The following is a 24626-nucleotide window of genomic DNA, read 5'->3' on the forward strand; positions in this document are numbered from 1 at the left end:
AAGCATACTTTTGAAGTATTTATAGTTCAATTCCAGTTATTTGTATGAAACAAAAGCAAAGAAGCATGAAGTGTGTTGGAAAATACTTTATAATCTCTCTACACCAGTTCAGGGAGTGAGTATAAATCCTCTTTCCAGCAAATGGAAACCAGTAATTTATTGCAGCCTTGAAGAAAGTAATTTATTTCTCTACACTTCCTGCCCAGCACACTCTGCAAGCTGACTCATGGAGGGACAGGAAGCCAAAAGTTCTGCTGCCTCTTTTCTATCTGCTTCTGGAAGGCAGAGCAGCAGTGAAGCTGGGGCTCTGCTTGTGCAGAGCAGTTTGGAGGTTCCTAGCTGTATCATAGGTTCACACCCCCTGCCTGTACCATAGATTTTGGAGTGGGTATTCTCTTTACCTCCTTCTGAGCAGAGACTGGTACCAGAATGGGCGGTGCAGGTGGAGGCAGTTTCATCCCATCTCTGATGGTCTTTCTCTCCCCCTGAGCCATGTGTGGGACCATGCAGCCATCAGAGCTGCAGAATATATTGGGGATGGTTTTGGTGCACACAGCCAGTAATGATCCACAGAGGGAAACTTCACATGGCCTAGTTTTGAGCTGTGACCTTGGTGCTCGTGCATGTATTTAACTTTGCATGTGTGAGCTGTCCTGCAAAAGTCAATGGCCTGCTCACATGTGTGAAGTTAGGCATGTGCTAAAGTGTTTTGCCAGATTGGATACTGTGTCTATAGGGGCTTTGGGTGAACTTGAACCTGTTTTGTTGGGGTGAGAGGCTTTAGATTTCATGATTAGGAATCTGATATGTTACTCTCTCTGAGTGCAAGGTCTTGGAGTTATCTGAAATTCTCATTAAGACAAGAAGCTAGGAAAAATAGCTCCTCCACTAGTAATGTTACTAAAAATACTATAATTAAATTATCTAAGTCTTAAACCCAGTAAAATATATTGAAAAGTGTGGTAGAGGTATAAGTATAGTGTTTTGAGAGTACCAAAGGAATTAACAGCACTTTCTCTGCAGATACTGAGCTCGAATATTTGGAGTAGTTAATGTAGCTGATGTAAAAAGCGTGTTGCTTTTTCTGTGCTCTTGATTCATAGGCTGTGACCCTTAATAAATTTTGATGTTGCTCACAGTGAAGCTGCTTTCAGAGAAAGCAAGAAAGCAGGCTAGAAAGAAAGAAAGGAGCCTTAAGAATGAACAAACAAGTTCTTTCATAAGGTATTTTTCGGTTGACATTATTTCCTATTATGCTGAAGTTATTCAAGTCCATCATGCAGCAGTCCTGTAAGTGGGGTTTAGAAAAATTGAGCCAGCTCTGTCTGCTGTTAAAAGCATAAGTGCTCTTTGAAAATGTATTTTCTGGAATATATTTCTGAAAGAAATAAATTTCATGAGAGAAGTTATATTATTGATATTTTAGAATACCTGGAAGGGAGGCTTGTTTTACAGTCTGATACTATAACATACAGCTAGGGGTCTTATTTTGCTCAGAGATATGAAAACAATGAAACATGTAATAAATACCTGGAACGTGATTGTGATTTGTAATGTGGAATACTGAATAAAACCCAACTGGGCTGCTTTCTTGTTTGTGTTGTTTTTTTCACATCAGTAGACTTGAGCCCAAGTATTCTTGCTGACATGGTCTGAGCAGACTGGTGTAGATGAAAGACTTGACTGGCAGAAATCTGTTTCTTAGAAGGGAAGAGCTTGAATGAATGCTGTCCTGCTCCATTAATCCTGCTCTGGGATGCCACCCCTGACAGTGACAGTCTCCTGACACCAATCACTCACTGTTTGGCCTTTCAGACCAGGTCACCAGTAAGGCTGTGCATGGCTGGTAGCCTTTGAAGTGTGGAACTTATCCACTTGGGGATTGTGCAGGCCACCAGGCTGATGGCGTGGGGTGAAAAGTATTTTTTGAGGTGCCTTTGAACTTTTCACTTTCCTGACACCCTTTTTGAGGTGAAAAATAGCAATTGAACATGGGGAAAGGTGTCAGAAATAATTCTTTAATAACCAGATGGTTTGTTGAATAAGACACTTCTGTGGTGTGTTGCACAGTTTGAGAGGAAGAGGTAGGCAGCAATTTCTGAGACGATAGTGTCCTTGTTTCCTTACTGTCCTTGTTTCCTTTAGGAGTCATGTCACCTTTCTGTTTCGATTTCATCTTCTGAAAGTGGATAAATTGTGCTGTTTCACCACTTGCTTATCAAGGTTTAACTAATAAATGGCTACAGCTTATGTGCTGTGCAAATAGACAGTGATACTACTTTGTTAGCATGTGAGTAAACCTCTCTTGAAAAGCGAGTCCTTGTGCTGGTAACGTACAAGGGGCACTGCCTCCCACGCAGCGCTCTTGCTGTGTGTCAGGATTGCAGGGGATAGGCTGACCATGGCCAGGTGGATGCTTAGTGCTGCCCTGAATCCACTGACACTACTGAAGTAAAGGTATTTCACACCTGCTAATTGTCTTTCCTTGTTTCCAAGCGCCAAGTGAGGGAAGAGAAAGTCTTGAATGTTAAAACCCTAGGGATGTGTTCAGCATGTATTCTTTCCTTATATTTGGGATGAGACATTGCAGCCTGGATGTCACTGACAAAATTCCAAGTACTTTGGCTGGGCTGTTGAATTCTACCCCTGCAACTGGGAAGTAATGCTTTCAGGAGAGCTTAAGCACCATCTTTGAAATGTGGGTAAACTTTTAGGAATAGCCTTTATAAATTAAGGAGCCTTAATTTTCAGCATGGGTTGTGAGATTGTAAACTCTCTGGTCCTATTAAAAAATAAGTTGCCAGGCAAAACATCTGTTTGCGTTAGAATATTGATCCAAACCTATACTTACAAAGTGCTATCACACTTTTCAATCATGTTTGCATTTTTGTATCTAAAAATATGTTTTCTTATATACAATTATTCTACAGAGGCCAGTGGGTAGATGTGCGAAAGTCCTGTGTGTGAAGCACGGAGTCAAGTTATCAGGAGATTGGCATGTCCTCTGGGCTGCTGTGATTACTTTACCAGCTGTGAATGGGGAAGAATTTGCTCCCCGTTGTATATTTGACAATGGAACCCTTCTTAAATTCTTCCTCAGAGCCAAGTACAAGGCTGTCTTTTAATAAAAAATGTGTTTTTACCCATGTCTATATTTATTTCTTGCAGGAGTGCACATACTGCTCCAAGAGCCACCCACATCCTTCTGTATACAGGGTGTATTTGCATTTGCAAGTCAGTCCCAGTGCAGACGTGGGAAGGGGGAAAATCTATTGTCATCTTTAGAGTTGGTTGCCTTTTCCATCTCTAGAATTACTTGGAGGCTATCTTGTCATTTATTTAATGAAGATCTGTTGACTTCTTTTTGTTCCGCTGTCCTAAAGCAGGGGAGCACTTGAGCAAGAGCTTAATTTTAAGCACATGAGCAGTCTCTGGGAATTCAAGGGGATGGGGCATGTGCTTAATGCTTTTTTGAACAATGTTGCTTTTCAGAGGTGTAGGAAACCTGATCCTTTAAACTGGCTCCTGTTTATGTACATTTCAATTTTATAAGATTGTAAGTTTTTCTCTTCTTTCTTCAATATCCTCAGTGTTACATCATATAATGAAAACAATACTGGTCATGCCACTTGCAATTACTGAAGTAGGCAGTGAATTTTTTTTTCCTAGGGTAATGAGGGAAATAATGTAAATCGTAGATTTAAAAATGTTTTCCCAGGAGAAGTCCACAGTAGTTGGCTGCAAAGAATGACGCAAGTTTGGTTTACCCATAAAAGGGTGGTCATCTCAGCGGGTCAGTGATGTTTTTCAAAGACTTATTGTTGATTTTAAGCTAGCTGATAATTTATTCCCTGAACTCTAGCTTAAAAAACAATGCAGGGTAAATATTGAGTATAATAAAGGCTGTGCTGCTATTCAGTATGCACAGTGGCCTCACCTTCCCTCTCCCACCAGCTTCTCTGCATTGTTGCTTTCTTCATTTCTCATAGGGCATGAGATGACCTCCACGATTATTTATGGGGGAGTTCAGATAAGCCATTTTTTCACAGGCAACACACATACGCACACTCACAGACTGTTATAATTTGAATTTATACTGGAAGTTCAGCTATCACTTCCTCTGTTCCCACCCTGCCTTTTGGAAAGACATCCAGTCACATGATATGCTTGTAAAAAAGCTTGCTGATTGAGGAAGGATGCAGGAAGGATATGGTTTTGCAGTGACTGCATAAGTGTTGTGTAGGACTTGAAGGCTTGGGTTTATATGAGGATGAGTTTAGATGTGAATTTTAAAGATTTATTTATTCTGATTTTTTAATAAGTCATAACTCCTGAACAGTTTGCCTGCTTTAGAACACCATGGACTAATCTAATCTGTGTTAATGGGATCCTTTATGTATTAACATGGATATCAATACATAATCGGCACCCTGGATTACCTGCTTCTTTCCATCAGAGATCTCAAAGTTTTTTCAAAGAAATTGTCTCAAAAGTTTCTTTTTGAAATTGTCAGATGCAATCATGTCTTGGCAAATGTGCTTCCCATCAAAATCTCTTGGGGAGTTTTGCCATTTGGATAAGGAGAGTGAAATCTTTCTGAAAGATGCTGTGTTCCTCCTCAGTAAAGTCCTAAGACTTGAAGAGCCCAAAACTTCATGTCATCCATTACACTGTAATGGGAGTGTATTTATTGTTATACAGTGAGGGAGCTGGAGCATGGAGGTTTGTATTTTAAAGGTTTGTTTTGGTCATTCCACATTCTGCCAACATCTAACATCTGTATTTATTTTTTAACTCTTCTTAGTGGATTAGATGCATCTGTTTAGTTCCAAGAATAATGCTTGATTTCCTGCATTTATAGGTTGCAATAAAATCCATTCGTAAGGACAAAATTAAGGATGAACAAGATATGGTTCACATCAGACGGGAGATTGAGATCATGTCATCCCTCAGCCACCCTCATATCATCACCATATATGAAGGTTAGTGAATGTGATTTTCTTCCCTGACTGCTCTTTTATGTTCTTGGAGACCTGATGTTCATGTTTCTTGAGATCGTGCACCAAACCAACCCTTACTCCTTGTGTAACCCATCCCTTACCAACGAGACTGCCTTGAGCACTGTCTTTCCTCTGATCTACCAGTGTTTCACAGATGCATAAACCTTTGCTAGGAAGAGCTCCTTCTTGTGTGAGTTCACTGTGTCAGTTGCAGGTGGGAGATGGTTGCATGTATCAACCACTCATGTCCTTGCTCCTACTGTACAGTTCAGTTTAATTTCACCCTCCTTCATGAACCAGCCGCTGTTTCTGTTCCCAGCCCCTAGACCAGTCCTTGTTTGCTTCATTTCCCCTGGACAGCACAGGGCAGCTCTTACCTGCTCTAGGACTTTGGTCCTCTGTTACCAGCCAGTTCAAAGTTGCTACTTCTGTCATTGCAGATTTTCCCCCTGAATCCCAGCATCCACTTCCTGTTCACCTTTGCACACTTTCCTGTCAGTCTGGTGACTGGCTTATCATTCCTGTTTCCTTATCCTGTCTTCCTCCTCTATCTCCTTTCTTCCTGGGACACATCTAGGAAGATTTGCCAGTTTGTATATGTCCCAGCACTAGCTCAGCAGGTCACACTGTGTGCATGCTAAAAGATGCCAGTCCAAAAGGCCTGTTGCTGCAGGGAGGGAGGCTGCATGTTGGACGTGGAATGTAGATTCCAGAGGTTCAGAGTGACCTGGGTCAGGCCTGGGGATCACCCTTTTTCCTTTTTCTTATTCCTGGGGATCACCCTTTTTCCTTTTTCTTATTCCTGGGAATCACCCTTTTTCCTGTGAAGAACAGGAAGCCTGAATGTAGTCCTACACATTTCCATAGCTGTGAGGTAAATGAAGAAGGTGATGAGGTGTGTATGGCAGCTCTGCTCTGAGAGTTGATACGACTGATTAAAACAAGGGCTGTCTTGGCATACTGTTACACTATCACATATTGAGTTATTCAAAAGCATGTTCTTGTACTTGAAAAGAGATGAGTATCTTTTTATTGAATAAACTCATAAAATGATCTGGGAACAGAAAAGGGATGCCGTGTCAGCATGTGGGTTGCAAATGGAACAAAAGTTACTTCAAATATGGATGGGAACTCAGGAAGAAAAAATATTAAGCATGCTGGGGTTTTTTGACCACTTGCCCTTCTTGTTCTTACTTAAAATAGTTTTTACTGAGTTAAATATTTGTAAAAGTGAAAAAGATTACAGCATTTTTAGGAAGCAGACACTAAGTCCTGTGGGGGTAAAACTTCCCTCTCTGGCCCTGCGGAGGGAGGAGCAATGCTTCTGCAGCAAAGCCAGTTGAGCTCCATGATGGAGAATTCATCTTGTCTGAGGAGGATGAACACCTATATCATCTTCTGGTGTGTTTGCCAAGCAGTCAGAGTCAGTATTTGGCCTGTAGCAGCCAATGCTGTAACTTAAGATACGGTAGCACTGGCAAGATGTGTGGTTGTGCAGCTGAACCCTCAGCAACTGCCCAGAGGTGAGGGTGTGACCTCAGGGACCCTTGAGTGTGTGCTTCTCTAGAAGCTGAAGAGTACTTGTTAAGTTAAGGGACTAGTACATCAAAGGCTGAGGTATTTGTATCCTCTCAAAGTTGGACTTTAAACACATAGATTTTCCTCTTGAGTAATGCATAAAGAGTGATAATATTGCTATCCCCTCACAAAAAATGTTGAAGTCAATAAATCCTAAGAGATGGGCTTAATCTCACTAAAATTAAGCAATCCAACATTTCTGCAGTTGGCGTATGCTACAAGTCTAGTGTCCCTCTCTAATCAAGAGAGTTCAGCATCTTCCTGGGGTGGTTGACTCCCTCCTGAGAGACCTTTTTTCAGATAAGTGGGATAAATGGCATATTGGAGGCTCCTTTTGGAGTCTAGCTGACTAACTTAGATCAGATTAACTTCAAGACTGAAGCCACCCTAGAGATATTTTACTCCTATCTCACAAATTTTTACTGCAGGTTTCCAGACGGCCACTGCATGTCTGACAGCTTTCCCTGTAGGTGCCAGGTTGCACAGATGTACGTACCATGGACAATGCTGGATATCCCTGTAATAACCTTTGAAAACTCTTTGTACTGCATTTACAAACATGTGTTTTTCTTAAGTAGGATCTTGTTTAGGTATCCTTTTGACCTTCCTGCTAATAGCAATTAACCTCTGAATTTGTCTACTTGATGTAAACACAACCTTATCTTTTTTTATTGATACCAAGCAAATTCAGATGTGTGGAAACCAAGCTTTCCAGTTTAGAGATAGATACTTCTTTGTAACCTAATCTTAAGGTATGTACCTTGCCCATTACTGCCAGGGCAGATGTACAGTTGTGACTAAAGAAATTCCATCCTCTCAGCAGGGCTGTAATTGGCAATCTGTCAAGTGTGGCTGTGAGGGAAGTGCTCCTTTAAGTGACTTGAAAGTCCTTGAAAGGGACTGGATAAACGAAGTTTGCTTTGCTGGCAGTGTTCTGATTTCAGCACATAAATTTTAGTTTATAGAATAATGCCTCTGTCCATTCATCTGTCTGTCTCTCCCCTGCCACTCGCCCTTCCTTTGCCCTATTGCTTTTTTGCCTTGAAAACTTCAGGATTTTATAATAAAGCCTTTGAGAGCTAACATATTTTTCTGGGGTAGCTTGAGTGCAAAATCTGCCTCATCTGGCAATACTTTATAAAGTTAAACCAGGGAAGGAACATATTGCGAACATTTAAACACGTGTTGGGCCAATCATGAGGGTGAAGTTACACTTGATATGTTTAGGAGTGAGCTCTTGAGTTTTTGTAGTGTGAAGTACAGTTGTCTGTATAACTGTTTCTGTGCTGAAAGAGTTGTCCTTAGTCAGCATAACCATACAGAAAAGTCTGCCCTTTTGCAAAATGTACTTAAAGGTGAACAGACTATTAGCTAACATGTTTGTAGAAATAGTTTACTGAAAATCTTCCCTGGAGAATGAATAAACATTAGTATTGAAATTTGGTGCTCGTGGAACATGATGGCATTAATGTAAACGAGTAACTGAAGGAAAGCGTGTGCTGAAGTGCTCTGCTGAATTGGGGCCAGGATGCTTATAAGAGTGCTGCACACTTTGCGTTAACAAAGCACAAAATATGGATCTCCCAAGTAAGATGCACTCCTTTTTTTTTTTCTAGGTTGCATTTTTGGTACTCTTAAGAAAAAACAGAGATTCTCCATCATGTGTCTGCCAGTTCACAATGGCTTGAGCTAGGTTGCATGCTTCATCAGGAGACTGGTTCAGCTCTACTTTCAAACCCGAAAGGCAATAGGAGATAATCTGACAGGGTGTAACAGCAGTGGCATACTCACTGCACTTGCCAAATACATGTTCCATGTCACATTTTCTGCCAGACTTCATGTAACAAAGCATAGACACACTTGGTGTTTCACAGGCACATAGGCCTGTCTCAGTGTGGGAAGCTGTGTCAGTCGAGTCACCATATCATCAGGAAAACCAGCTGCATTGTCAGAAATCTGCCTGTGTGGCAGCTGTTAAAGGTGTGTGGATACAAGCCATTGCTGAGGAGCTGCATCCCTGCAGCAGCTCTGGCTCAGACAAGTGTCTCCTGCCATCAGCTGTATGTGGACCTCAGGGTGGGGCAGCAGCGAGGGGCCAGGGTGGCAAAACAGTCACCTATCTCAGGCTGTGACAATTGGCCTCTGTCCAAGCCTTTGCTATCTCCTGGTTTTTAGACATAAGAAAAACAAACTTTGGTGACTAATGACCCACCCGTTCTGTGTGCAAAACACCTGAAAAAGCCACTAGTCCCTTTAAACATCACGTGGATGACTGGGCTTTAATCAAGAATGTTGGAAGTTGGAAAGCTGAAATTATTCTTTTTTTTTTGGCCAGGAGAAAGTACTTCAGTAGTGATACTGTTTAACCACATTTCTAATTGATTTCCTCTAATTATGTAGGCATTTGAGTTTTGAGTGCTTTATTATCATTGTTTTCAGTTGATAACATCCAAGAACATCAAGTAATATTTCAAGTGTTTGGAGATATTAATGAAAAAAGAATAAACAGACTTAACTCTTTAGTTACCATACCTCAGCTTTATGAATTTTCTGCTATTCAGGGTGATCACCTAAAACAGACTTCATTGGACATGATATAAGCTCAAATGTGTGAGATCATGGGCAGGTCCAGTTTAAATGTCAAACTGATTGCCAGCAGTGATGAAATATATTTCCATCTTCCCATTTACACAGTCCTACCACAGTAATGTAAATATTTGCTTCTCTGAAGTTCCTCGACAGTTTAAATAATATTTAAATAAAGGGGAGTTAGTGCTTGTATTCTTTGTCGAAACAAAGACAATTAGTGTTATATGTTATTGTGGCCATATTAGCAACTGTCTTCCTTCTAAAGAGCAAACCATCATAATCTGCATATCCTCAGTCTTGCTCTGTGAGAAAAAGCTTCACCGAGGATAATAGTTCCTCTCCTCACTGGGGAGTAAATTATAGCATGCTGTCTGATTTAAAAAGATTATTGCAGGATTTTAACTACATTCCTTTAATTTAAAAGGAGATGCAATTTGGCTGAATAAGGCCATAATTCAGGAAAACAATTTAACACAAGTTTGGCATTAAAACACAAGTTTGGCATTAAACACATTTATATCTTGATATTTTCAATTATAGTTAAGCATATGCATAAATTTATGTGTGTGCATATACATGGTTTTTTCATTGGGCCTGGGATATTTTCATGTCTGCTATATGCTCTGTTAAAAACAGTAATAAAATAACACTGCTAATAAAAACCCAGCTAAATAAAAATTATGCCGGGGGCTGTAAAACAGTCAAACCATGACAACCACAAAAGCTGAATCAGGCTGAATTTCTAAGGTAAAAGACAGTTTTCAGTGCTTGCATGACTTTTTGAAGAATAATTCAAGGCTTATTACACAAGTGAGGTAAGTGGGTCATACATGAATTTTCTGAATGAAAAGGTTATTCTAGTCTGGATCTCCAAAATTAAAAACAAACCTGCTTGTTCTTTTGATTTGGCTGACCTTTAATAAAAGAGCATTTTGTAGCAGTGGAAAGGTACTTCTGTCTGCGGCTGTTAGGAGAGTAATAAAAATACCACTGAATGGAGAGACACCAGATGGAAGGAATGTCAACATACTGGAACTAATTTAGGAGATTGCTCTGATAGAGAGCAAAGGCATGAGGAGAATTCAAATGGTTCCAGTGCAAAGAGATTGGCTGCCCCTCTTAAACTAACAAACTAAAATCCTTACCCCAGGGTTACATGTAAACCAAAAGGAATCAGCCCACAGCCCACATGGAGATAGTCCTTTTGCCTTTTGGGGGGTGGGGAGGGGGGGAGGGGGGGAAGAATCTACCACCCTCAGCACTCATTCTGACTTCAGTATTCTATGAGTTTGGAGGAATTGCAAAAGCCTCCTGCTTTTTTTTTTTTTTTTTTTTTGGTAGTAAGTCAGTCCAAAGTGACTTGTACTAATAGAGAGGTATACAGTGTACCATTAAACCTTTCTGACTGAAGTTTGCAAAACCGTGCCCATCTGGGCTTTCAACAATTTTATAGTGAAGCTCATCTTAGCAGAGAAGAAATATAGAGAGTGTGTTCATGTAGTGTCAGACTTGTCTCATGAGTTTCTGGGGAGGTGACTTTGGTGTAGCTAGAGGGATGAATTTGGCAGTAGGGTTGAAAAGAAGAGTGCTTATGAGCAAGAAGTCAGCCAGTGCTATTTGGAAAATGGAAGGCTGTAGATAGAAGCTGAGTTAATAATTTCATAGCCTCTAACTATAAATAAGAGGAGAGATTTTATGCAAGAGCTATTACTATAGTAGAACAGCCTGTGGTAGAGGGATGAATTGTTCATGTTAAAAAATGTACTTTGTCTCCAATATCTCTTTGATAGCAAAAAGTTAAATTCTTTCCCAATTTCACATTTATATTCTTCAAGGAACTTTGAAGTCAGCAGATTTGGTTTCAATTATGAGCCTGGAGGTATAGACTTTTTCTCTGTCACTTTTAAAAAAAGAAACAAACATGTTAGAGTTAAGGGTGGGATTTAAAGAAAAGTAAGAAATCTTTGACCTCTGTATGTTTAGCACCCTTTGCTGCTTGGGTTCCCAAGGCTTTTGGAAACCAAAACCAAGTGGTTTTGACTAGACCAACCCAAGCAAACTTGTAGCCCCCTGGAAAATGCTGTTTCTCCACATTCCTGGGGCCAGTGTCTTAGTCCTTTGCTCATCTCCTGGGGATACAATCATGTTGTTCCTTACACCATGAGGTTCATGCTGTTCCTGGTTCCTGATGTGCTCTCACACTGCTGTCCCTGTTTCCTCCCCTGTGGCCATATAAAGTGCAGTCACCTCCACAGTCAATCCTTCAGCCGGCAGGCTCTGTCTGCTAAGGAGTAGTGATTTGCAGGCACTACTCTGCAGCAGCACTTGACCACTATGGCTGAGGCAGTGCAGCAGCCCTCCCGCCACATCAAGGTCTTGTTGCAGCTCTCAGAGTAACTCATCTTGCAGAGTGGTGAAAATAAACACAGTGGCTCAGAAATAGATGACACAGAGCTAGTAGCAAGCATTTCTCCTGCTCCCCTCTAATAGGTGAAGCTTGTGCCTTGTATCTAAGCAACCCCCCTATCTTGATTCTTAATTGACAGGCCATCTCCCCTGCTATCCATGTATGGGTGGTGGTACTGACAGTTTTCTGCTTATCTAATTTGGCTAGCCATTTACAGAGTATTGATGGTTTGGAAGAAACTAAAGCAGCCCCACTTTACTCATACATGGTCTCCATCCCTTGACCTTGCTCAGGGCTGAGGAGCAGGCTTATATGACATGGCTGTCCCAGAAGTAGCAAGATTTGGGAAGTTCCTGGAGTTCAGCATCCTCCCAAATCCATGCTTCTCTGCTGGCAGTAGGTGCAGCCAGGGTTCAGGCACACTTCTAGGTGGGGGTGAGTTTCAGAATGAATATGCGGTAGGATGGGAGGTAATAAATCATCTGCAGCAAAAACAAAGAGTGAACCAAGCAATCCCTAAAGCTATATGGAGGCAACCTGTCCATCATCAGCCCACAAGTTACAGCCCAGGTGCTAACAGGGCAGTATATTTATTATCTCATTATTCTTTGCAGTAAGTCAATCCAGCCTTTAAGTAATGCCCTCTTCTCTTCCTCCAGCCATTGGCCACAAGGCTTTCTTGAGCATATGTTTATAAAACTACATGCTGTGCTCAGAAGGGAAATTCAGAAGTGCCTGGTGAAACCTGCCTGACATCCTAAATACTACTGTGAAAATTCATGGTGTACTTGGCTGATGGTGTGAGAATTGCCAGAATACCACCTTCTCATCTGCCTGATAGTCTTGACCGCTAAATTCCTCTTTAAGGCTGTGTGTGTATAGACATAAATCCCACTGCCTTTCAACCTCCTCTTCCTTCAGCTGCAGCTCTCATTTTAGATTTTTTTTTGTCTGCTGTTCAGTTCCCTCTCTGCAGGAAATAACTGCGTGCTCACTCTTGAGGTTCAGCTGGTACTGTGGAGGTGCTCTGATGTGACACAGTTGTAAAAAAAACCCTCCCTATTCACCTCTGCTCCTGGGGGGAGAAACAGCTTGCTGTTTAATTCTGTAATTGTTCAGCTATGATGATGTTGAGGAGGCCTCACCATCATCATAGCTGAACAATTACAGAATTAATATCACCTAAGTTCAAGGATAGTTTCCCCCTAAAAATTCTCCCTCATGAAGAAAAGTGTGCCAGTAAACTGAAAGCCAAATACAAGTTTCTGGAATTATTCCGTTTCCATTTATTCTAGCGTGGCTTTGTGACAAAAATTTGCAATTTAGAGCAGGGATTTATGCTTTCCTAAATTCAGCTTGATGGTATTATCTTAGTTTCCTAGAGGGTGTAAGAGAAAATTGGAAATGGAAAGTGCCTTTGAATACGGATTCCTCCAAAACAAATGCTTTCCACCTCATTTCTGTAGAAATGTTGGAAAATACATCTGGATCAGGACTTGTATTAATATGGCAAATTTGAGTCCAAAAGAATTACATTTTAGGATTTAAAACTTAAGAACATCAAGGATGATTTGAGAAAATTCTTCGGACTGAGTAATGAAGGCACAACTTTCATAAAAACACAGCCTTGGAAGAATGCTCTATTGTGGCAGGGCTGTTACTGTCATCAGCAGCACTGAACACCTGGTGGGGCATCAGCTTTTGGGGGAGTGGGGCAAGAAGAGCCAAGGGCAAATGTGCCTCTGAGTTGAGGGTGGTCCTCAGTTGGAACTGCTTGGGATATGCATTTCCATGAAAGTACACTGAGATCATCTCTGCCATGTGGCAACTTCAGCTATATGTACGTGATACAGTAACCCCTAACTCATGGAATCAGCTGGGGTTTCGGGGAATTTTTTTGTTGTTGTTGTGGTGTAGTTTATGTGTTTGTTTAAATAATATCTCTCATATGAGAGTATTTTCAGTGATTTGTCTCAGCTTACTATTTCTTTTTGCCTTCTTAAACAAGCCTGTACCTAACAAGCCTTTCCAAGCTTAGAGAAGCGAATGTGCACGTTACTGTTTTATTGGTAACACATCACAGCACTTCTCTGTGTGACACAGGGCATGTTCAGTTTTTCCCAGACAGTATCGGTCTGTCATTCTTGGAGAGGATACTCTATGTAGAATCCATCCAGAGAAGGCTTTCCCAGTTTCCGAAGTTTATTGCTAATGAGGATGCACATAGGATGTAATCGCTGGCAGAGGCCTCTGCTTTGGGGTACAGTGAGGCCAGCAGACAAGTAAGCAGCCAGTTGTATCTGGCTGTTTGCTCTCTCTATTATCAGAGCTGTTTGGCTGGGATTCAGGGATCTTAGAGTGAACTGCAGAGGCTTTGGCTTGTAGATTTGAGTGACAGGGTGTGAGAGGACATGAGACAAGGCCTAAGAGAAGTAAATTTCTGTGTGTTAAGAGAGGTAGCTTTACATTTCACTGCAAAAGCTGAAGCTTAATTCTGTTTTTTTTTTTAAATCACCAAAGACTACTGGCGAAGCATTGATAAAGAAATACAGGAAGGCATCATTACAGGAGGACTGGTCAAAACTAGTATCTGTTTGTAATAAATCTTTTAACCTTATTAATTTGTATATGCCTTGCTGCCAGTGTGACCAGGACTGCCACAGATAAAAAGAAAAGGAAAATGACCATGTTTTCATGTAGCAGTGGTTACTTATGGCAGGTGCAGGAAGTTTCCAGTGGGTTGCAATGGATATTCAGTGACAAAAGAGAAGACCTATTTAGCAGCCCGGACATTACAGCAATTCCAGACTATTAACAGCATGCTCTACTAGATTAAATATTAGTTATCTGCCACTCACAGTGAAGTCCTTCACAGCATGTGACACAGCATACTCTCGGCCCAAAGGAGAGTCAGACTGTGATCTGTATGAGATTATTCTCCTTGCGCTGCTTACGCTGGCATTGTGCATTGCTGCCGGCTCTGCACAAGCAATAGAGGATTACAGCATGCAGTCTGTGACATGCAGTGGGACACATGGTAGGGGCAGGAGATAAGGAAGCTTGAGGAAGAATTGGTTGCACGAGACGGGGTACAGAGCCACACTGACAAGAGCTGTACTGCTCTGGAGGTGCTGCAGCCACAGCAAGCTCAGGTGTCCATGCCCGCTATGCTGTCACACAGAGTTGGGATGGAGGAGGGCACATCCATCAGTTGGATACTTGTTGGATTTTGGTGGTAGGTGAAAGCCAGCCAACAGTCATTGTAAGCCACATAGCAATCCTGTATCAGTTACTGAAGACAAGAATTTATTATGCCTTCTATGAACCCTTTCCAAACTCCTTCCTGTCTGCTTCTATCCTCTGGCCTCAAGTGGGCTACTTGTACAAGGAATTCTATGCCGGAGCAGGAGCTGGTATTCATGTATTACTGGCACAAGTGTCCACCTCACCTCACTAGGATAAGTTGACTTTGCCACCTTGTGACCCCATATTATTTGAGACAAAGAGGTTCATGTAGCCATATGAAAGAGAGGATAAACTCAACTTCCTTCTCTTGGTCTGAGATGTTGTAATCTTCCTCTGGTAAAAAGTAGCTTTGGAACTTGCTTTTTGCAGTGGGATTTGTTAGTACATCTTTCCAGGCCACAGTGGTGGTCTAGGATGTGATCAGACATCCTGAGTCTTCTTCACTCTTTCAAGTGTCACTTTTCAAGTATATTGAATCAACTGTGGTGTTTTTTCTTTTCCTCTGTGCAGTGTTTGAAAATAAAGATAAGATTGTGATCATCATGGAGTATGCAAGTCAAGGAGAGTTGTACGATTACATCAGTGAGAGGCGGCGATTAAGCGAAAGAGAGACAAGACACTTCTTCCGACAAATAGTCTCTGCTGTGCATTACTGCCACAAGGTGAGCAAAGAATTTCATAGTAAAAAATGCTATTTCAAGGCTGATTACTGGCATATATTTCAAAGCATGTCCGAGGCAACAGCATTCATTATTAAGTATCAGAGTACATGATTTTATCAGTACACCAGGAGATCTTCATTAAAAGCACTACACTGAACTAGTGACTTTTTAAAGACTAATGATGTTTTCCTGTGCTGTGACAGATACCAGACACACCCTTACTTTAGGCCAACCTTGCATTTTTGCCTTAAAAATATTTCTCCTGACATTTAAAAACTCAAAAATTGCAACATCAACTAAAGAAGGCATCCCAAATAACCTCTACACCATTAATATAAATGCATTCAAACAAATATTAGTTTGCAATTTGAATACACTAGTAAACAACTTTAGAATAGGAGATATAATATATGAAAGAAAAAGCCAAGAGAAAGCTATGAGGTTCATGCATGAGCTTTAGTACATACTCATTCTGGATAGGTAAAAGTAACTTTACCAGATGTAGCAGGAAAGATACCATTTGCTAATGACCTTACCCATCATGGTACCCACTTGGAATAACAAATCAAGTAATTAAACCCAAGGTAGCTGACTGGCTGTCATCATGGACCTTTCATCCCTGTTTATGAAACAACTGCATAGGGCCAAAACTTGTATGAGGCTAAAGGCAATGAGCAGCTAACACAATTTTAATTTGAATTCTTAAAACACTTAAGTCTCTACTTGAATTCTGATAAAAAAATGGGATTTCTCAAACTCCTCACTACATAGTGCTGAAAAGCTGCAGTGCCATTCCTGATGCATTTAGTTTTCCCAAGTTTCTGTAAAGAAGGCTCTGATCTAGACCCAGTCTGTTTGCTTCCATCCCTAACATTTACAATCCTTTGGGATTATAACTCCCCCGATCCACATGGCTGCTCATTGGAGGAATGTGGGCTTTTGTAGGGGCTAACGTCATTGACAGATGTTGGTTTCTGGTGCCTGGGAAGAATATCCTGCTTTCACACAGAGGGGGCAGGATCCAGGATGAAATTAAGTTCTGAAAAGACACCCCCCAGCCCTCTGACCTCCCACCCCCTGCTATTTCAGAGTGTCTGTGGGAGGACAGATTCCAGTCATTCTTCCTTTAACCACACACCAAGTGACTAATACAGCGCCTGCCACTAGTCACTGGGCCATGAGTGTTAATGACAATGAAATCAGCCATGAAATGAAGATGCAAAGACCACCCTGCCAGTTCTCCTTTATTTTTCCAGTATTTTCTCATGCTCTTCCCCATTTTTTTCTTCCTTGTTTCAGAATGGTGTTGTCCACAGGGACCTAAAATTGGAAAACATTCTTCTTGATGACAATTTTAATATTAAGGTAAGATTCCTTTTCTCAGTCTCTCAGAATGGATTTGCATGTTTTATAACATTTTAACCCAAGGCATTAGAAGAGCCATTGTTATGGTAACAGCTGCTAAGTAACAGCATCTGGCAAGAGGCTCAGAGATTGGAGGTTGGGAAAAGACACCACTGATTGCCAGTAATACACACTAAATGAAGCTTTGCATACTTTGGAGGTGAAAGCCTTGTCCTGCCACACAAAAGCACGATTCCCAATGCAGTATCTACCCTCTGGTAGAAAACAACAGAGCATTTTGTGCAATTGGGCTTATTGTACAAATGATATTATTGCTGGCTGCTTCTGGGGCTAGGAAAAAACTGTTCTGGTCTACAGGGTTCAAGTGCCTTCTACAGAACAGTCTGAATGTTCTTTTGATCATGGCTGGAAAATAAGCAAATAGAGTTTCAAAATAAACCTAGTAAAGCACATGTGCTTCATTAGGAAATGGCCTTGGAACTTCAGACACAAACGTATACTTTGGAATAGTGATGTCAGTGATGTCATTTCCATGCCATTTCTCCCCAGTGAAAGCATGAGAATTACCTTTTTTCCTGTCTTTTTCTTCTATTGTTTATAGCTGTAGCACAAAGTTAAATAATTGAGAGATTTAATTTCCAGAGTGATTTCCTATATATATCCTATCTATATTCCTCTATAAAATAAGTGTAATGTCCAGGTGACTGAAGTTGTTTCAACTTTGTTTCTCCTTGGGTAACTGGATGTAAGGGTGGCTGGATGTGCTCATCCATGGACAAACAAGCAGAGGGAGGAACACCAAAGAGTTTCTGCTGACACTTGAGCATCCTTATTTAATTAAAAAAGTAATCAAGGAGCTGCTTGCATAGCCAGTACCTAAATAGCCTGGGTCTTCCTTTTGTCTCCCCTGAAAGCCCTGGAGCTGTAGGCACTGCCTTCTGGGCTTCACAGTGGAGAGATTGTCTTCATTTCAAGCTGATGTGCAATGGAAGTGGAAAGTAACATGTGGTAGCTGCCATCTGTGTAACGCTGATGACAGAAGCTAACTTGGATCAGCTAGTGGATTAAAGGCACATAAATATGTGGTTTCCAAAAATAGTCTTTTACAGAAGGCCCACCCAATGCAATATTTGGATGTTTTGCTGTTAGCATCCAGTGTTGGAGCAGACCTCTGCTCTCCTGTTCCTACAGGGACGCTGACTGCAGCAGCTAGAGCTGTTCTCAGCAGTGCTGGAAACAAAAAGTAGCCTTTCTAGGACATTGTATAGGAGTCGGGCTTCCACAGGCAGGATGACCTTTCTTTCCACATTACATGCCAAACTATCTTCCCAGCTAATCAGAGAATTCCTGAGAGAAAAGAGGAATTTGTGGAATTTGCTAGCTGTGGAGGGCTGGATCTCTGCACTGTGGTCCTCATATGCAAAACCAATCACTTCCTCAAGCCTCTGGGGAGCTGAGCTTTGTCAGACAGCTCTGCTCCTGCCCCTCTGTCCTTTATGTGAGTTGTTCTGAGGGTAGAGTGGAAGGATGGGGCAAAGACAAGTGGCTTTGTCTGGTCCACACATGGCGCTGACCCAAGGGCTTCAGAACCACAGATGCATTTCATCTGCCATAGCGAGTGGCACTGCTGTGGAAGAAATTCAGGTGGCTCTGCCTCCTCACATACCTTCCAGTGATTTGAACGTGCTTTCCTTGAAGGTTTCCCTTTCCTGACTTGCATTGTGTTTAAACTGCTGTAGGTATTTTTCATATTTCCAGCCTTTTCTCAGCTACATCTCTTCAATGTTAAGGCCTCTAAGCAGGCAAGGCTGCCTTGGCATGGGGAAGTGGCTTCTTGGCTGTCCCATAGTCGCTACTTGTGCAAAGGGTCTCATGAAACTGAAAAACAGACTGAACTTGGGATGGTATTGAAAAACAGACTGAACTTGGGATGGTATTGGGATGGTAAATTCAAACACTATTGACTGTAAGATGTATTTCATACATCTTACAGTCAATAGTGTTTGAATTTGTATTGCTTCAAGAGGTGACTTCTGGTATGGTTTTTCATTTTCTCTCTGCTCTCTTTTTCTAAACCTTGTGACTAAGGTCAGCTTTTAATACTTGATGGTAAACCTGCAGCCACTATTTCACTGATGCTGAAGTTTTGAATATGTTTCTGTGTTACTTGCACAGAATTTTACTTCCCACTTTTTCTTTGTTTCACTAAACAGTAACTGTTGGCAAGGAAACATGTATGGAACTGTAAATTATTTATTAGGAGTAAATTTATCAGGCCTGCATTCTGAGAGTATTTACATGTGGTTTGTTCAGGCAGAAAAAAATTGCAGGGGTTTGGTATTGACTTAAGGCTTCAAATACTCAGGGGAAGGCATTTTCTAGTCTTATCTGTACTTTCCTAGTATTTATATTTCGTTCAGTGGATTACAAACACAAAATTGGCAGTTTGATTTTAAGAATGAGAAAATTAAATTAATCTCTTTGTTCTTGGGTGGAATGAGCAATTAAATCCATGTTTCTGATGAAGCCAATGATCTATGCATTATGATTTACATGTCATAATAATGTGAAGAAAAAATATGATGTTGTAAAAATGGATGGATCCCTGTATAGCAGCTTAAATAATACTTTTAAAACAGGGAGTAAAGAGGACAAGTAATTCATTAGAAATTATTATCCAACCTAAAAGGGCCCAGGCTATTTTACTTGTTACTACACTAACTTGAAAACCATTCTTAAGCTTTTGATAATTAAATGAAGGTCATAAAGGAGTGTGGAGACATAAGAAGAGGTTTGTTTTATTGTTAAGAGTTGTGATGGTGAGTAAAAATCTCTGGAAGCAGAGTCATGTTAGAATACAGTAACAAGGAAACACCAGTGTCTGGAAGCAACAAAAAGTACACATTTTGAAGAGTTCTGCATATCCACAGGCCAGAGGTGGAGTGCAGTGAGAGGAAAAAGGTGATCCAATCTGTGGTGTATTACTAGGTTTTTTATGCACTTGTATGAAGTACTATTTCCTGCAGCCTTTTACTGAAAACCACTAAATGCAGCAGACATAAATGAATCAAATGAGCTTTAAACACTTGTGAGACTGAACATCGTTGTTCACAGTAGGGATGAGAACGGTTCCTGTTCTGGGAATTGCAGCTAAAAGAGATGTCTAGCAGAAGCTACCATAACGGAATGATCAACCCCAAAGTGACAGAAGAGTAGAACAATGCAAGTATAACAGTAACATAATCCTGCTAACTGCTCATTCTCTTGGGCTGGTAAGGGGACGCCAATCAGACTAACCACTAGAAACCCAAGAGGGTTTTGTATATACAGACTAAATGTATGGAATTAGGATTTACTTTGCTGGAAGTCTCACCCGCTGCACATATATTTCATTTGCTTTAAGAGACATAATTATTTCTCTATCTGCACTACAGAGAGACAGATTCTTAAGTGGGATAAAGCTGATAATTCCCCTAAGTGTGAATTTATATTCCACACTTCAACAATAACTTACATCTGGTTTAACATAGCTAACAATAAATATGAAACGTATACTCCTGAAGCAAGAGGACTGGAAATCCACTTTTCTCCACCTCCCAATTCAGGAAGTTTTTTTGACTTTTTTGACTTAGTTCCATTTAAGTGCCAAGAACATGAAGTAATGTTGGCTTCTATTAATCTTGTTTTGGGGGGGCATGACAATTTTAATGGAAAAAGCTGATAAACATCAGTCTGTGAGCATGGGAGTGGATTGTAACATAAATACTCTTTTCCTGAATGGTCAAAATGAAAACACGAATGCCCAAGTCTGAGAGTTTCTTAGAGTGAACAGTGGCATGTATCCCTATATGTGTGTGTGTGTATGTGTGTGTATATATATATATATACACATACATACATATATATATACACATATATATATATATACACACATACATACATACATATATATATATACATATATATATATATATATACACATACATACATACATATATATATTCATGCACATCCACATGCATTTTATACATTCCATGGTGTTAAGGGAATGTATTTTCATAAGGAATCACACTGTGCAGTGTTTGTCCTTGTCTTAGCTGCATCCTGAACTAAAATAAAACTCAATGACTGAGTTTTATTTTAGTTCAGGATGCAGCTAAGACAATGAAAATTCATTTCATTTGAATTTTTAACACTGAAATGATCCCATTCTTCCCCCGGATTGACAGGGCACACTTCATAAGGCTTAAAACCAACTTCCTGCAAGTCAGGCAGGGTGACTTGATAAGAAAGTGGAATTTAAGGGCATTAAGTGCAATCTGAGCCATGAGAATATGTTTGCAGACTGCAATTCTACACCAGCTGTTTTCAATGACATTCCAGCCATACAATGAAGATTTTACAAACCACATGTATTTAAGGGTTGAATTTTCTGCTGTTGGTTGTTAATACGCTGTCTGAGGGACTGCGTGAATTCAATCTATGAATGAACATGTTGAGATGAATTAAAATTAAGAAACAGAAATCAGCTGCTCTTTGAGCAGGATGAATATAGATTGTCAGTTAAACACCTGCACAAGCAGAACATCAAAATAGGGAAGAGTGAAACATGAAATCTCATATCTGATTTGTGACTTTAAAAATTGTGTAAAAAGGATATATAAAAAGTTTATATTTCTAACATGAAAGTATCTAACAACTATATATCTATTTCTGTCTGTTCATAAAGCATATATGTGTTCCTGTTTTGGTCTCAACTGTGTCATTTTTTCTGTGTAACTGTACTAGTTAAGATAATCTTTGTACAGACAAAGACTTCACCTTTTCCAAGAGTTCACTGAACATTGTAATTCAACAGGTATTAGAGGCATCAATGATATATTTTAGAAAGCCAAGAGTGAATGATTTTGCTGGCGAGTCCTTTTCTTTCCCATTCACTTTGTGTTTTCTTGAATTTTCTCTGGTGAAAATTCCTGGGATTTAATTTCTTTCTGGTAGAAAAGACATTAATAAGGTGAAGAAAACCCAGAGAAAACTCCCATCTTTTATATCTGCAATACCTTTTTATGCCTGTGCTTTATGTCTTATAATGATGATGAAAATGAGATGTGTTGCCTTGTGCCATGTTGTATTTTCAGGGACCCCTGATGAGGGAAGGAATGATGAATCTGACTCCATGTTTTTAGAAGGCTAATTTATTAATTTATGATGTATTATATTATTTTATGATATATTATATTAAAGAATACTAAACTATACTAAAGAATACAGAAAGGATACAGACAGAAGGCTACAAAGATACTAATGAAAACTCATGACTCTTTCCAGAGTCCCAACACAGCTTGGCACTGATTGGTCATTAAGTAAAAACAATTCACATGAAACCAATGAAACAACCAGCTGTTGGTAAATAGTGTCCAAACACATTCCAAAGCAGTAAAACACAGGAGAAGTAAATCAGATAATTATTGCTTTAATTTTTCTCTGAGGCTTCTCAGCTTCCCAGGAGAAAATTCTGGGCAAAGAGATTTTTCAGAAAATATGACAGTGACAGTGCTAGAGAAATGAGGAAAACGCAGAGGTTGTGGGAGTATTTAGTGTTGCTGTCCTCAGCCTTTGTTTTGTAGGAAAAAGAACAGAGAATTGAAGTAAACAAAATATTTGGACCTGATCCTGCAATTTTCTGGAATACTTCTGGAATATTTGGCAATATTCCCAACAGTCCCAAGGGAAGTTTTGTTTGTGTTGGGCAAGCCGGATTTGGGCCCATTGTTCCCAGTTAGGAACCAGACTTGTGTTTATTATCTCGTGATAGACATTTCATGGGCTTAACAGCTCAGATTCCTCAGCCTCATGTCCCTGAATCTGGAGAAATGAATGGCTGCCTCGCTTTGCCCCTCGTTCAGGTGTAGCTACATTCCAGATGATTTAAAAAATCACTTTCTTCAGTATATGCTTAGCTTCTGCAACACTCCTGCCTCCCTCCTCCTGTTAAATTTAGAGGTCATGGCTTTTGGCTTGCATGTATGTGATAAGAAGGGTGGTACTTTCTGCTTGCTTTCCTCTGGTATTAATGACTATACAAGATGAAGAGCAGTCAGTGGACAGCAGGCTTCCTAGCATGAGATTGTCTTTGCAAGCATACGCAATTCATCCAGGATAAAATTACCAGCTGATGGTTATGCAGTTGGTGGCCTTTCTGTGAATGGACCCAAAGCATCCTTGTTCCTCATCAGGAGGACTTAACCTGGGAACCCTTCTTCTCTGAGGAATCTTTAGAGAGTAAAGTAAAATCCACATTGAGTTTTCCCTATGGCAGAGACAAATACAGCTAAGTCTTTCCTGAAAAAGGATTTTTTGTTACTTTAAGAAATGATTAATACTACAAATGCCTTATGCAATTCTATTTACAGATTGCTGATTTTGGACTCTCTAACCTTTATCATAAAGACAAGTTTCTGCAGACCTTTTGTGGAAGCCCGCTGTATGCTTCCCCTGAAATAGTTAATGGACGGCCTTACAGAGGCCCAGAGGTAAGAAGGATCAGTTTTTCTGTGGTGGTATGGGGATGTCCTTGATGATAATGTTCTTGACAGGGAGTATTAATGCAAATGTTACTGTACATGTGAGTTCACTTGGGTCTGTCCCGTATTTGAAGTTCTTAAGCTGCTTCACCTCTGTTTACATTGCCTGTGGGTGCTTAGTGAGATGTTAGATACCATTTTGCCCAGCAGTAGATGCAGCTGGACATGATGCTGTTCTTGTGGTGCTAATGGCATGGAGAAGGGCAGGGATCAACTTTCCTGGGCTTCACATGTGTTGTGTCTGTATTTCAGGTTGACAGCTGGGCCCTCGGTGTATTGCTTTACACTCTGGTTTATGGAACGATGCCCTTTGATGGCTTTGATCACAAAAATCTCATCAGGCAGATCAGCAGTGGAGAATATCGTGAGCCAACACAGACCTCAGGTATGAAGAAGGAGGGAGAGCCATGTACTGAGCTGACAGCAGTTCAGAATGGAGCATTTTGTTTGGCCCCTTCCAACATGTTACAGTGTCGTCTTAGAATGATGTACACCAAAAAAAAAATCTCATTCTCCTACTGAGTTCATCTGCCATAAATTCCCATCTGAGTACAGCACTTTCCAAAAGCCCTTTTGAAACTAAAGCTTTGTAGCAGATAGATGTTTTTTTGCCTTGGGGAGTTGTAATGGGCTCTTTTAAGTAGATCTGTGGCAGTGGAAGGTCTGTTAGCTATTGCAAGTGGAATTGTTCAGACAAGCTGTAAACTCGTACAACATACTGGTACAGATCAGTCCTCTAACTACACTGTGGGCTACCACAAGCAGAGAGAAGGTGAATGGTCAGAGCAACACAGTCTCTTATTAAAGAAGGCAGGCCAAAATCTGAATTAATGCCACTGTGTTCACATTGGCTTCTAGGATAGCACATTAAGCAGTCACCTGACTGAAGAGTAGCTACTAAGTCTGGCTCACTGATTATAATGACTCCTTCCAGCCTTAAATATCTATGCAAATATTATATTTAAATGAATATTTATCTTTTGGTTGTTTGTCATTCCTTTCAATTTTCTGTCTTCTCGCTCTCTGTATGGAAATACAGAAGACTACATTGTGGAAAAAGTAAATACAGAAGCAATAATGTGTAGATAATTTTAAGTACCCCAATTTTGTTTCATTGTCCTCTAAGTTTTGTCATTAGAGTCGATAGGTTGGTGACTTCCTTCAGTAATATGGAACTATTCACTCTCTAATACAG

At 40.4% G+C, this 24626-nt stretch overlaps 1 protein-coding gene across 1 annotated transcript in view; it reads left to right on the forward strand.

Moving 5' to 3' along the window:
• Positions 1–24626, forward strand: part of NUAK1 (NUAK family kinase 1) — a 47051-nt gene that overhangs the window by 18105 nt on the left and 4320 nt on the right. The window contains exons 2-6 of the mRNA XM_030238270.2: positions 4862–4982; positions 15331–15482; positions 16782–16847; positions 23261–23380; positions 23684–23816. Of these exons, the coding sequence (XP_030094130.2) occupies positions 4862–4982; positions 15331–15482; positions 16782–16847; positions 23261–23380; positions 23684–23816 (592 nt within the window). The remainder of the gene's footprint in view (positions 1–4861; positions 4983–15330; positions 15483–16781; positions 16848–23260; positions 23381–23683; positions 23817–24626) is intronic.

Source organism: Serinus canaria, chromosome 1A (assembly GCF_022539315.1).
Source record: "Serinus canaria isolate serCan28SL12 chromosome 1A, serCan2020, whole genome shotgun sequence".
Classification (NCBI taxonomy): domain Eukaryota; kingdom Metazoa; phylum Chordata; class Aves; order Passeriformes; family Fringillidae; genus Serinus; species Serinus canaria.